Source organism: Netta rufina (genome assembly GCF_964035555.1).
Source record: "Netta rufina genome assembly, chromosome: 2".
Taxonomy (NCBI): Eukaryota; Metazoa; Chordata; class Aves; order Anseriformes; family Anatidae; genus Netta; species Netta rufina.
The window spans coordinates 17105947-17121251 of record NC_140124.1 but is presented as its reverse complement, the minus strand read 5'-3'; the positions used below and the strand labels follow the sequence as shown (position 1 = coordinate 17121251).

Genomic DNA, 15305 nt, shown 5'->3' with positions numbered 1-15305 from the left:
TGTCACCACCTGCCCATAGTTTATTTCCTTAAAGACACTCTTTACACCTTCCCTAAGGAACCGATGTAATCTTCTTTCTCAGGACTATATTAGGCTTCTAAAATGAAATTTTAAATGAGCCTTTGTGTCTGCTTTAGAGAAAACACAAATGAAAGTTGGATTTGCATGATGCTTTCATTCGAAACTTCTGCTAAAAGTAAAATCAGTTGCTTTTAGTAGCCTTGCCAGTTAGAGGAACAATAATTGAATTAAAAACTGCTTCCAAAACAATAAAATAGTTAATTATTAAGGGAAGTAAAAAAAATCATTCAGAAGCAAGTACTTGACAAACACAAGTTATGTGAACATTTGCTGTAGTTTTTTTGTTTTCCAGTTTTGTCAGATGTCTGTGTTTGTAATTAAGGCATTACTGCTCTCAAATAAAACGTTAGTATTATTTGTTGAGCATGGTATGTAGAGAGGGTCTCCTTGCTATAATGTCAACAACTGATTATATGATTATTGAAATTAGCTCTAATTTTAAATATAATTTTATGCAGAAAATAAAGTAACTACTTCAATACAATGTTGTCCTCAGTTTAGAAATTAAAAACAAACAAAACAAAACAAAACAAACAAACAAAAAAAAACAGATAATGTGTGAACATAAATGTAATAATCTACTTTTATTTATAACTGGTAAATTTTAATTTGATTTAAGCACATATGCTAATTAAAACACATTTCACCAGCTACTTATAAATTAAGCCCTATTTTGTTTCATGTTGGTAGAAACAGGAAATTTGGAGTGATGTCTACTGCTACAGCTGTTTGCAGTACACCAGATGTGAGATTGATGTATCTGTATTTTGCCCTCTCCTGTGAGTTGCAAGTGATCAAACAGGCAAAAACATAATGACAGGATGATTAGACAAATTTAGCACAAAGGAATTGTTCGAGACATTCATAAATTACCACCCAACGCCACACATGGTGATGGAAAATGTATTTATTGCAATGTCACAGATAGACAAAACCATTTATATCCACAACTAGTTTCAAATACAATCTTACTAATTGTAGAAGGCACCTTAGCCATATCTTATCTGGTAATCTTTTAAACGATGCAATACTAAAAGATCCAGAAAACTAGGTGTGAGCATTTTCTAAACCCCAGGTGCGACAAACCGTCAATATAAAAACAAATACTATTTTCTACAGATGAATTTTTGTTATTAAATTATTCTAATATAAATGAGCTGTTCTATGACATAGCAATGCTAGAAGAAGCAATCGTGCATTCAGATGTAGCTGGATTGCAGAATGAGGGTGTTGGTAAAAGCTGTTGAAGCATCAGCCATACTTCGCTTTTTCTGTTGCTAGAGCCAATCTGCGAATGTTTGCTATGCAACCAGCTGCTGCCTCCTGCAGAGTTTCATCTGTAGAGCCCACCATAGTCAGTAGGAGCTACAAAAATAATATTAAAAAACAGCATAAGAAATACAAAAAGTATGTGATTATTTAAATAGTATTCAAATAATATCTTGAACATTTGGATGCATTTACTCATACATATAAGGAATAAAATATTGAAAATTATATTAACAAAAATCATTGTATTATATACGTGTCCACATATACACTTATTTTTGTATAGTTTTGTATACCTATATGTATTAATATACACATAGAGCACAACACTTTATATCTTATCACATTTGTACCTGCAATTTGATATTTCATGTCCAATTTTCTATTTATTTTATCACATCTGCGTATTGTATCTGACTTGGATTTTTTTCTTGAAAGTAGAAATTGTGTACACGTTAATCGAAATCATGGTTTCTCCTGAGGGCATACTAGTATATTTGTACCTGCTCAAGATTTTTAATAAACAAAACCATGCACTTTTTTTTTTGCTTTTTTTTTGGCTTTGATCATAAAACTGGATCCATGTGAAGGGATGAAGGGACCCCCGTGTCCCATTGACTGTAGTAGGTTTCTTTATTGTCACAGGAAAGCACTCACTTTAAACTGCTTGAGGGATACAGATCTGGGCATGCCATTCTTATATATTTGCATGTAAAAGTGAAAAAACAAAAGCTCAACAAAGGCACCAAACGTTTGGAGCAGATTCAGCTCTTCAGTCATGTGGAGTAGATTCTTTACTCTGGAAGTCATTCAATTTTTTCAATGGAAATTCCCTTGGAGTAAGGTACTGTTCAACACAAGCGTGACATAGCACAGGCCTTGATGATAAAACATTTTTACATATCAGAAAATCATTAATAATGGTTTTGGATCTCTTTTCCTTAGTGTGTTGCAAGTCAGTGATGCAACTGCAACTGCAATATATGTTGGAAAACACAAGAGTCTTGCCTAGCTTAAATCAGCTCCACACAATCCTCACATTTCTGAAAATCTGCCAAGCTTAATGTGCGTCCAGGTATTTCGAAGCTCAGACAGCTCTAATTAAAACCTATATTTTCAGTCTGCAATACTTAGGATTCTGTGTTCACCCAAACAATGTTGAGTCAAACCACAAAGAAATCTGTTATCACTCAACTCCAGAGCATATTTTTCATACAGCTAAAATATTACATAAAATTATGAACTGCTAAATATAAAAGTATAAATTGAATGCAGACATCAAATTCATATGCTACCTTTTTCTAACCTTCCAGCAATCATGAGGCATGGGCCACAGCTGCACACATATGGCATTTGCTTATAGAGATCAAAGCATTTTATACTTGAGGAAGTATTTGTGTTAGCCAAATGTACAAAACAAGCATCTTGCCAGTCACCTTTCACCCTTTGACCCTTATATGTAACTTGTAAGAGTGCCTGTAATATGCCTGAATTATGTCAAAAAGAGTATTATGTAAATGAAGCATCAAATATTTTTTTTCTAGTAATTCTTCTTCCTATAATTTCCATTAGTGTAATAAACTGTCTATGTCCAAATAGTTAAATAAGAGCTCTCAAGTTGTGAACACTTCTGAAGGGCTATACTGGAGGTATATGTATCCAGTGACAGTATAGAAGAAAAGAAGACAATTAAAGAGAAAGGTTTATATTCTTGTGCTTTATTTGCAGGCAAATTTTGGCCAGGTTCAGCAGCCAGTGAAGTCGGGGGAGGTTTCACCACTGACTTCAGCTGGTGGCACGACAAAGCAGGATGGCTCTGTGCAGTGACCAAGCTGCCCTACAAAGCACAAAGGCCAGAATGCAAGTCTTATCAGACACCTGCCTTAAAAGAAATCCCCCTGAATGAAGTTCCTTCTTCTTTGCTAATTTCCACCAGCTGATTTCTCATTAACTTAAAATGCTTCTTTGTGTGCTTTACAACATTGTTGTATAACTTACAGAGGGAAACTGGTATAGATCCTTCATGTCCCTGACTCAAAACCAAAAATATGTATGCACATACCGTTCGTACGGTGGTTTTGGTAATGCCATAAGTTTCAAATTTGGGAGGAAGGAAACTATATGCCATATGTGATTATTCACTGCGTCTTCACAAACCCAGTGCAAGGCTTTTTCAGTGTAGAGTGTGCAACTCAAACTTCCATAATAAATTCAACATGAGATTTTTTTATCAGTTCTTGAGAGTAGACATTCATCATGAAATTAATATTTTTTGGAGATATATTGTTTAATGGAAATATAGCAAAAAGTAAAAATAAGCCTTTGCCTTTGTTATGACTCCATGCTAGGTAGTCTTCAATACAAGGTTATTTATTTCTTCTTTTAACCACCACTTCTGGGCTCAGAAGACTTAGGAAAATAAATACTTTTTTTTTTTTTTTTTGTCATTTTCCATGGTGAGCTCAGTATCAGGCAATGACAATGGCAGTGGTGGGGGCTGGAGGGGGAGGGTTGTCTCTGATTTTTATTGCTGCTGCATGTTGGAGAATCAGAATTTGGTATCAAAGAAGAACACATTACAGGACATGGATTCAAGGTACCTTTGCAGATGCCTAAAGAATTAGTGGTGTGCAACAACGCAAACAGCAATTTTTATTAAGACTGATTTTTTCCTTCTGAGTTTGGGGGATCAAGGATCAGTTGTTCTCTAATTTCTCATTCTTCTCAACCACTTGTCAGATGCAACACCCATAAGAACTGCCACATTATACAAAATCCTGTACTACAGCATCTCAGGATTTTCAGAATATAACTTCAAAGAAATATTCCTGGAAACACAGTCTTACACAGTTGCTGTCTCTGGGGACTGAAGATATACAGCACTATTTTCCAGTCACCTTATTCCATGTGTTAACAAGAGGGCAACTGCAAATATTATTAAAAATGCAAAATATTTCAGTGTAAGTAGGTGATTATAAATTTAGGAATCTAACTTCAAAGATTTGGATATAAATGCTATCTTAAATGAAATAAAATGTTATTCTTTTCTTATACACCAGCAAAGTTACAATTCTCTTGCTTTCTAACTGCCACTTCTTGCCCTTTTGTGGGTTCGGTTCAATTGACTGGAAATTTGGGTCACCAGTCCAAAATTCAGCTATGGAAATGTATGCATAGATAGTATCCACAGATTGTATCCACACATTGCATGTATTTGACAAGTCCAAGAGAGCTTTTTTTTTTTTTTTTTTTTTTAATTATTATTCCAATGCACAAGTGCAATATTACATGTCCTTCTTCTTGATGCAGTGTCCTTGAACTTCATGTATCCCTTCCCCTCACTGTTCAGGTATTGTTTTCTGACACATGTAAATGTTAACAGATGTGAGGAACAGTAAAAAGCATGTGGTATAAATGCTTCTTTCTGGCACATAAGAGGCACTTTCCATAGACAGAGAAAGCATTTGCAGTACTATGTAGACTTCATTTTCAGTTGGCAGGTATCTATATTCTAAGGCAACGGTCCAAAATTTTTTGCACAGTTAGCACGTCATACCAGCAAATAAGCACAAATACAAGCTGTTTGGAGAACGTACAGAGCATATGTAGCATTTATGGGTTCCAAAAGCAGGAGTAATGCACAGCCAAATCATTTAAATATTCAGAACAATTAAGAAGATTTTGCTGTTACTATCCCAGCTTTAAAATACAACTGTGCGGCTCCATTAGTGTAGCACAATCACAGAGTAACTCTGAATGGAAGCGGTCTCAGAAGTCTCTCATCCAAGGCTGTGCTCAAAGCAGGGTCAGCCCTGAGATTTATACCAGATTGTTCAGGGTTTTATTCAGCTTGATCTTGAAAATCTCTGGGGTCACAGACTGCACAGCCTCTTTAGGCAACCTGTTGCAGGGTTTGTCCCCAGAGAGACAAGGCTTTCCCTATATTCAGTCTCTCTTCTTTCGGTTTATGCCTGTTGCCTCTCATTCCCCAGCCATGTATCACTGTGAAAAGCTTTGCCACATCTTTTTGATGACTGACCTCCTTGTAAGTACTGGAAGACTGCTATTAAGTCCATCTGAAGCTCTCTCTTCTCCATGCTGAAATAAACACTTCCCTCAGTTTGTCCTCACAGGGCAAGTGCACCAGCTCTTCACCATCCTGGTGGCACTGTGACAAACTAGCTCTGGTTTATCCATGTTTTTCCTATACAGGAAGACCCACAGCTGGGTGCCATATTCCAGGTGAGGTGTAGTGGGAAGAATCACTTCCCTCAACCTTCTGACTGTGCTTCTGGTAGTAGAGCCCAGTACTGTGCCTTCTGTCTTGTCAGGACACACTGCTAGCTAAGGCTGTCTTCTGAAATCTCCATACCCTTTTCAATAAAACTCCCCCACTACCAGTCAGTCTTTAGCCAACATCACTGCAAGGGCAAGTGCAAAGGCAAGTATGAGTCCTTCTCAGGCACAGGACTTGGCCTTTGTCTTTGGCTTAATTTTGTAATGTTCCTGTTGATGTGCTCCAACCCCTACCTTTGGTCAATGTATGTTGACTGTTGCCAGTCACTGTTCCCTTCCTGGGTCCAGAAATGTGTTCCAAGAAGATTCTTCCCATAGTTTCCCCAGAGACCGATGTGAGGCTGACCAGGCTGTAGTTTCCTAGACCGGGAGGAGGAACTGTTGCTCTGAAGACATGCTTGGCATATCCTCATTGCTGTGTCTTATGCTGCTGGCATACCAAAGTCATAACAATTGTTCTTCAGGGCAACAGTAAGAAGTAAGGGCGTAAGGCAGAACATTTGCTTGCATGTTCATGCATCACCAGTGATGCTGCCTTCTACTGGTTGCAAGCACAGCTTCCTTACAGTAGAATCTCTACAGTCACAAAATATCCAATTGAAAAGTTGAAAACCCACTTTTTCAAACAAGGTAACATAAGAATCAACAAATAACTTGTAAAAGTGTCCTTCCAAAATGAGTATGTTTCCCTGGATAAGTACAACAGTAATAAAAATGGGCTAGCAATTCCTGTTTCTATGAAGATATCTTTCTAGAATTTTTCACTTCTACCGAAGAAGTAGCACAAGGAGATTTTAATGCAGAAAAAGTGCAGACAAGTTTTATATCAATAAATCCTAAATGTGACAAAAACTTGTAAGGAACCATAGTGCCATGACATGGGTACAATGTTCCATAAGTATTCAATTTGCTACTTTCCTTTAGACACAGGAATTGACAGCCTCCAGCCTCGCAGGTGGGGGAAGCAGGAAATATAGGAAGTGATATTTTCAGAAAGAATAGTTTGCATGTATTCTTCTTCAAATAAGGGGTTAGTCACTTGATGTTTCTATGAGTTTTCCAAAGCAGTGGACAGTGTAGAACAACACTGCTGGACAGAGGTTCCCATGCTCATACAAAGCAGATACAGATCAGCCTAAGCTATACTCTGGAGTCTTGTGAACATGAAAGCAAATGATGAAGAAAGAACAACTATTAAAATAATTTTAATACCTTTTATGTTTTTCCTATTTTTTGTTTGTTCATTTGTTTGCTTGTTTATGTGTTTCTGCCCTGTAAAACAGATTTTATTAGATTTTTTTTTTTTTTTTTCTGATCAGAAGGAAATATGGGCTAACTCCTTCAATAAGATTCATATCTATACTGGGAAGCGAGTCAGAGTTCACATAGAGCTCAAAATTCCTGGAACTAAAGACATTTACTTCAACACAACTGCTGCTTCTATCTGCTGTGCTGGTGATGACATCTTGTAGATTGACATAACATTTCCAGTTGGTGGTAGGACTTGCCATTTCTTTTTTTAAATTTAGATTTAGTATCTGACTTCTTTTACATGCAACATTTCCTAAAGGATACTAAATTTCTAGTACTGTGATTTTCTAATTGCGTAACACTTCTTTTCCAAAAAAGACATTTTTCACATGCTTTTTATAAACCTAACCTAAAAAAATACTTTAAATAAAAGCATATGGTGGAAGCTTATCCAAGAAAGTATCAGTCTAGATCCAGGCAGCATTTTGCTAACTTTCAACACCATATTGCACACTGGAAAATATTAAAGCACCTACTTTGAGTGTTATGTTACACATATTCCTATGAAAATATTTCTTAAAAAATTAGATTATAAATAATAAATCAAACTCTACAATCAAAGCATAATGAAGATTAAGCTGTCAGTTTCTAAATTAAAATTCAGGCCCATTTCCTGATTTCTTCTTTCAGTGGAGTGAAAGGATGTCCCATGTACCAAGCACAGCCTCCTAAGAAGATGCTCAAGCAAGTTCTGCGGTGTTTTCCTTTTTTTTTTTTTTTTTTTTTTTTCCTTCTCCTCACGTAACACAAAGAGAATAGATTTCAGATGTGAAGTCTTTGGGCCAGGGAACACTGAGTTAGTAGAGGTAGAAAATCCTGCACCACAAGGCAAAAGTCAAAGGCAAAAGATGGTCAGGGCAGACGCCCACTGTGCTGACTGCCTCTCACACAAGACCTCTCCTCTCCAGGACTAAAGTTGGAGCAGCCCCTGACATGGCCCACTTCATGCTGAATGCAAAGAGGAGGAACTGCAACACTCTGGCTGGGCTGGGTGAAATCCTAGCAAAATCCCACCTGGCTTCTTTTCCTTTCCTCTTTCATTTCTGTCTTTCCTCTTCTCTCTCCCCTGAAACACATTTCCATTCTAGCAGCCATGGATAAAGGGTAACAACCCTTCAGTGTCAAGTCAGGCAGACTAGGGGATGAGAAGGTCCAAATGATGCAGCTTAAGCTAAGGTACACCTGAACATGGTGGCAGTCAGCTGGCTGGGCAGGAGCTATCTCTTCTTTCTCATCTTTCCCTTACACCTTAAAACAAATAAAGAAGCAAAAACCAGTGAAGGAGAGTGCAGGGGGAAACCTGTATCCTTTCTGCAAACAGCTGCAGGACATGTTAGGGTGGAAACAAACTTGTCTGCAGTTTGTGGTATACTTCCAGGTATTAAATCACCTCACCTGCTTTAGAACTTAGGACTTACCCTTTGCAAGTGATTACTTTTTTCTGTGTGACTGCCTGTGACAAAGCAGCTGTTAGGTAAGCTGAATCCTACAAGATGCTGGGAAACAAGGGAGAAAGAACAGGATGGCTTGACAGATCCTGTGAAGAATTCTGAACATCTAATTATCACAGAATCACAGAATCACAGAATTTCTAGGTTGGAAGAGACCTCAAGATCATTGAGTCCAACCTCTGACCTTACGCTAACAGTCCCCACTAAACCATATCCCCAAACTATGATACACTGTAATAAGATGTTTACAATTTCTTTAGAAATAAACAGTTTCAGTGAACTTCAACTGGTTTTGTCATGGTAGATCTGCAATTTAAAATTCTTCTGCATACAGGTCCCCCTCGTCCTCCTCTTATTACAGCCAAACTTAAGAGCATTTGGGTCTTTCTCCAGCACAGCTGAATTGTGTTTACTACACTCTTGAATAGAAGTCCTCTTGGACAAACACTAATAAAATAATAGAGATATATGTATATAGCTCTCTTACTGTCCAATAAGGCTAAATGTGGCATTGCTTCACTTGTTGGAAAAATACATAAAACCCGAATGCCTATAGGAAATTATAACATGGTACACACTCTAGATACAAATACATACTCGCAAGTTTATATACATGTAGAAAATATGAACAAAATACTCTTCAGCTCTTTTTATACCTCAACTGTATTAACTGTCTATTTCTTATAATCATATTATTATTTAGGGGAGGGCATCCCACTTCTGCACAAAGACATAACAAAGGGGCAGAGAATTCTGATTATCAATGACAAGGAAAATGTGAATAAAATGCTATACGGTAAAATGCAGAAAGGTTTTAAAACTTTGTAAACTTGCAAGCCATCTTAAAATACACTAAGTTGGAAGGTTTTCCCATCTCAGGTTGTTAGTCATTGGACTTCAGAGGGATATTTCCCACAATTTCAGATGTAACTGAATATAAACATATAATGGAAAGGTAATATAGCTAAATAAAACCAGCAATAAAAACGCCTTTGAATCATTGTTTAAAAGGTAGGATTATATGCAACCAATCAGGGTCCTTAAGGGCGGACAGTTTGAATCTACATTCAGCTGTAAGAAAGAATTCAATCATCATGAGCATTCCAACGTCCAAAAGTCTTACAGGATATGAAATTCATCCCACAAAAAGCAATAGGCAGATCTGATAATCCAGAAGTGATGAAGCCCAAGGTCTTACAGCACAGTTTTATTTGAACCACTTTCTCTATTTTATTTTTATTTCATTGTAGTTTTCAAGAGAAGATTAACATATAAAAGGCTCTTGGTGGAATAGAGAGAATAAAGAACTTTCTCATAACATCAATACAGTGACATAAAAAAAGCTTTTTTCAATTCACTGGAAATTCATTGTATTAAAACAGGAGCCTGCTTACTTGCTACATGTAATGGGCGTTCAAAACAGTAGGCTTATGCCATGGATGTTCTTTTCCTTTCAAAATTTAGTCTGATTCTGTAACATGTTGGGGATTATCCTTCCCTTATTTTGCTGCAGCCCGACCAATTTTTCTTTTTATTCCCTGTTTATTTTCAGTATGTATCTTATATGTCTGTTTTTTCACATTTTGCTTTCTTTTTCATTTTACAGGAGTGCAACTTTTACCTTGCCCTTCCTTCCCAAATACTACTGAGGAGATAGTACAGGAAATTGAAAAAAAGATCTGCTAATTCAGTTTTGGTTTTCCAATTACAACTTTTTTTTAATTACTATTAATATGAATACTGTTATTTTGTCTCTGTCTGTCTGTCTCTAGCAGTCATATAAAGGCTTCATGGAAGCCAAGAGAGGGCAGATGCAAATAAACTCTCAGGAACAAGTCAGAGAAAAAAAAGCTGTCCAGGAACCCACACATATGGTTCTGCTTGAATTCTCAGCAATACCCTGAAAAAATCATGCATTTAGTTCTTTAGTTTACCTATTATTCTTGAAGTGCACCATAACCAGTCTGTCTTTAAAGACAACATTGAACTGCAGCAAAGAGAAACCACAATTTCCAGACTACTGACAAACTTTGCAGTGTTTATCTCAAGCTGTATCTTAGACTGAGAACAAGGTCCAAAGCCTTACTGTACTAGTATTTTAAAAGTACGTTACATCTACTGGTATTGCTGGACTGACTTCAAACTCTCTTCTGTATTCAATTCCAAGTACTGATTTTGATCTCTAAAGTCAATATGGATTTAGATCCAATGGTCTCAGTGTCTGTCTCGCTGCCTATGTACGATCATAATAATCAAAACCAGTGGGATGCTTTTGCTAGTAAACATTACATATCAAAGTCTGGGGATAAAAGCAGGACAGCCGTACTGTAGACCCATGCAATAGCATTTATTTCAAATAACAAGATAAAGTATTTTAAAGACTTTTTTTTTTTTTGGTAGTGTACTGGAAGACTGATCTATAATCTCATGTTTTTAGATGTGTGGGTGGCAACAGTGCATACATTTACATAAACTGGAAGAAGACTGGCATTGTTCGATTTATAGTCTGTTTTTAAACTAGCAAATGTACCAGAGAACATTCAATTACAACACTTTACGAAACTAGCACAATTATATACATAGATAGATAGTCAAATTTAATAAATGACTCCCGTAATTTTTTCTGGGTAGATTCTAAGATGAGAGTGTAGAATTTAATAACAATAATTTAATTATTATTTAATTCTTCACATTTGGATCTCCTCCTAACTGAAGTTAATTTTCCAAAACAAATAATGTAAAATAAGAATAAGCACATATATAACTACACTATCCCTTTGGATAAACCTAGGATGTCTTCCAGTCTGGAAAGACAGTAATTTATCTTAGGTCAAAATAAGAGAAGTGCATTTGAACTTATTGTATTTTACTTAGTGTATTTGATTATTTATTTGTTGGTCTTTCTGTATTAATTTCTTTCATGTTGGGCGCTACTAAGGATACATAGTAAACAGCAATTACATCAAACAGAAAAAAAATAGCACAGCATAAATGATTGTATAGATAGTATGAACACAGCTCAGCTTTATTCATACAAATACAAAATTCTGAACGTAACAAAGCAAAAAATGACCCAGGACCTTTCATGGACAAAAGTCTGTGTATAGCCCACATTTTATTTCCTATCTGTAAATTTCAAAAGTTGTTTGTCTTTTCTTGTTTTCTACTTTGTAAGTTTTTGCTTTGGATTACAGAGTGAGGTGAGCTGCAGGAATATTTTTTAATTTTCTTTCCTCTCTTAAAATTGATATTCACATTTGCCGAAGTCTGTATATACTATCAATTTTTGTATTACTCTTTTTTTTTTGTCACTACTATTGTGATGTATGGAGGACAACAGACACAGAATTGAATATATGGTATCAAGTCAAAAAATAGAAGCAACAATGAACACAGAGTGGAAGTTACTACTTTTTCAGATTGTAAAACTGCTTCTATTTTGTTATTAGACAAGAACATAAGGAATGAGTTATTTTACATTGAGGATTCAACTTCCTTAAGTCAACCCAAATTTCTGAATGAGTTGAACATTGCTTTATGAACACTGTCTGATATAGTGACCATAAAATATATTTACAAGTGCTGGAAATTTGTATGCTTTCATAAAGGGTATGCTGTGGAAAAACATTACCATGGACATTTATTGTGACAGACAATTTTTTTTTTTCCAGGTCATATTCAACCAAACTACTTGTAATTTGCATATAGTTTACAAGAGTGAAGTTAGACAGAAATTTTTCAAAAAAAGAAACATCTCCCCAAAAGCAGTCCAGGATTTACGCTGGCCATTGCTTGAGTGGCTGCTGAATTTTTGAAGCTCTGTGAGATCAGAGATTTTTAAAGACACTACATAGCCTGCAGGCAGGCAATAGTACTTGCCTGCCTGCCGTGTGTATGCCTGTCAGGAAGTACTGGGGGTCTTCATCTGCTTCCTTCATCTTCTAAGGACATAACTATGACACAGGGAATTAGAAATACATTAACAGAAGTTAAATCTAAAACTTCCATTGGATTAGAGAAAAAGTCTGTTATTCAACCTTTTTATTAATTGCTCAATTTTATTTCCAGGCTCCAAATTTTGGGGATGTTTTTGGCTCATTTGTTTGCTTGGGCATTTTTAATTTTCTAAATAGAAAGTTCTAGTTATGCTTGGGCAAGTGGAGATTGTAGCACAAGTATAAAAGCTCTGGCGGAGCTGGTTAAAACATGTGGGGGAAGATGTGAAAATTAATTTTCTAAAAACATGCAAACATATTTTATTATGGAAGAAAAAAAAATCATGTGGACTTCCTATGAATGCTACTATGGCAGAAAGCTAAAAAGATTCCCTATTGATACTCTAAACTCTTCATGGCGGTCACTTTGTAGTCCAGGTAGCATGAAAAGGTTGAAAGGTTGGTTTACCAGCTACCCAGAATATTATTTCATAATGCTGATGTTAGCACAAGCACACTAATAACAGAATTTTGGATGATTGGGGGTGAGAATACTTGGGGCACATTGCAGCATAACTATGACACTATGGGGAAGTTGGTGTAAACCGAAGAACTACTCTTATATAGGGAATATTCTCTTTTCATCCTTCAGTTCCCAACTGAAACAAACAAACAAACAAACAAACAGACCTTTTTCAGAAAAACACTTCATCACATGCTTGAATCATGATAAAAATAAGGTGCTTACCAACTCTTGCATCTTTACATAGAATAGTTGTGTTTGTTAAAGAGTGGTTCCTAGAAATACAATTCTCTCATATGCATCTGTGATACTCAAGAATTAAACAAAATAACAGTTCTTCTCCCTACTCCCTAGGAAGTTTGCATGAATTTAAAGAAAAACAATTCTTATGCAAATTGCATGAGAATTCTGGGATAATGAGATGAAGAGCAGAGAGATTACCAGAAACAGCCTGAGCAATCAGAAGCAAACCCAAGATCCAAAGTCCAGACTTCAGGGTGTCCTTAACACTATGTTACAATAGATTTTTATTTGTCCAAGGACATTACTGCCTTGCCCAAACATGGGCCTATTTTTAGTGCTAACAAATTGTTACTGAACATCCCTTTGCATCTGCTGCACATGTGTAGCATGCCGTAGGGTCTCTTGTAGTACATGCAATGCTTTCATGAACGATAAAAACTTTGTACTGAGCTGTAATGTACTTGCACTGGAGATTTGGCATGTCTCAGTATTGTGAATTGCAGTTTACAATCAGCTGTCACATCTACTGCCATGAAGGACTAAGTATCGTCAGCAAACTTTGCAATCTCACCTTTCACCATCCTTTCCATTATCATTTATGAAATACTGAATGGCAAGATCTCTTGGCTGCAAAACCTGATCCTAATTCCTAATTCTTACACTTTGAGTCTTCATTTCTAACCAGTTATTTATTCTTTCTAGGATTTTGCCTCCCCGTGATATGGCAGTTTGAATTCTTTATGAGTCTTTGGTGAAGAGTTCTGTTGAATGCTCTCTTAAAACCCAAGAGGAGCAAATCCAACACTTAGAAATAGCAAGAGGATTACTGCACATGGATAAGATTATATGGCAACTGATGAGAAGATGAAATGCTTTATGAAGCAAAATTCCAATAAAATATTTTCTCTACAGTGAATGTCCAAGAAATCCAGGACAAAAGTATGATGGACTTTAGTGAGATATATATGCACTCCATAAAGCCTACAATGCTTGCTAAGTCCAGCAATTACGTCTTTGCATTTCTGTATAGGGTGTAAGCCAGTCTAATGACTTTGGGATTTGTTCAGGTTTCACAGGTACAGTGTACACAGATAAAAAGAGCAAATTAACCTGGATTCATCCCACATACCTCTGGACAAGACAGGCAGTAGGCAAGTGGTAGTGAAAGAGGGGACCTCCTCAGGGCAGTTCTGGTTTTAGCTGTTCTAAATACATTTTGGAGATCTTTAATGTTTGCACATTGCCACAGGAACCTATATTATGTATCTCACCCTGAGTCCAGTGGTTGGAACTGTAATACATGCATGGCAGGAAGGAAGTACCTTTATGCATGACTAGTTTCTCAGTTCTATACCACAGACAGTTTCTCGATTTTTACCTTTATTTTCAACAGAAATGCAATGAGTAGACTAGGTACAATCTAAATTCACTTACTATCTAGCTTTCTGGATTCCCCAGATGGAAAGATAATGTATAATTTGCAATATATCAGGCTCCTTTGGTAATTGACTAGAAATACTGACCAATATTTTCTTACTTTAACATTCAATTTTTTTTAAAAACTTCCAGAGATTAAAAGTTATCATTAACAGTTGCAAGAAATCCTGCACTGATTAGTAGCTGGTAAATACAGTCAATTATGATTCTTTGAGATAAATGTAAAATTAAATGAGATTTCAAATAAAATGAAGTCATATGGGTCTAGCAGAAGTTATCTTCTAGCTTTTACATACAATGGGTGTTTATATAATCACCATTGCAACTATGATTCACAATCTGATCCAGCCCTCACTGAAGTCAGTGACACAATCCTCATCGAGCTCATGCTCCTTAGAAACACGGTCAAGTCTATAGACTATGCCAAAATACAGAAACATTAACACTAGGGCTCATCTCATAATCTACACATTACAAAAGGACTTCTCCTTTGAATTTATACCTTGAAAGTGACAGCAGTAAGATGTGCCATATTACTAAAAGATAGTGCAGAGTGCTCTTTGAAATAGCAACATAAAAGAGATTACAATGACTAGGGCCCGAAGCCAAGTGTAACTGAGTGATAGATTCTGTTGGAAAAAAAGAAGAAAAAAGAAGTTTTCATAGATGACAACATGCAACACATACTTTGGTCCACTAAGGACTCCTGAGCAACAATTCAGCCTCTATTTATATATATGTTTAAGTATGAATCTATGC

The 15305-nt window shown here is 36.2% G+C and overlaps 1 protein-coding gene across 1 annotated transcript in view; it reads right to left on the bottom strand.

The window, feature by feature from the left end:
• Positions 1-1332: 1332 nt before the first annotated feature.
• ODAD2 (outer dynein arm docking complex subunit 2) overlaps positions 1333-15305 on the bottom strand; it is a gene marked incomplete at both ends in the record, with an annotated part of 90025 nt that continues 76052 nt past the window's right edge. Inside the window, one exon of the mRNA XM_084281864.1 lies at positions 1333-1446. Within this exon, the coding sequence (XP_084137990.1) occupies positions 1333-1446 (114 nt within the window). The remainder of the gene's footprint in view (positions 1447-15305) is intronic.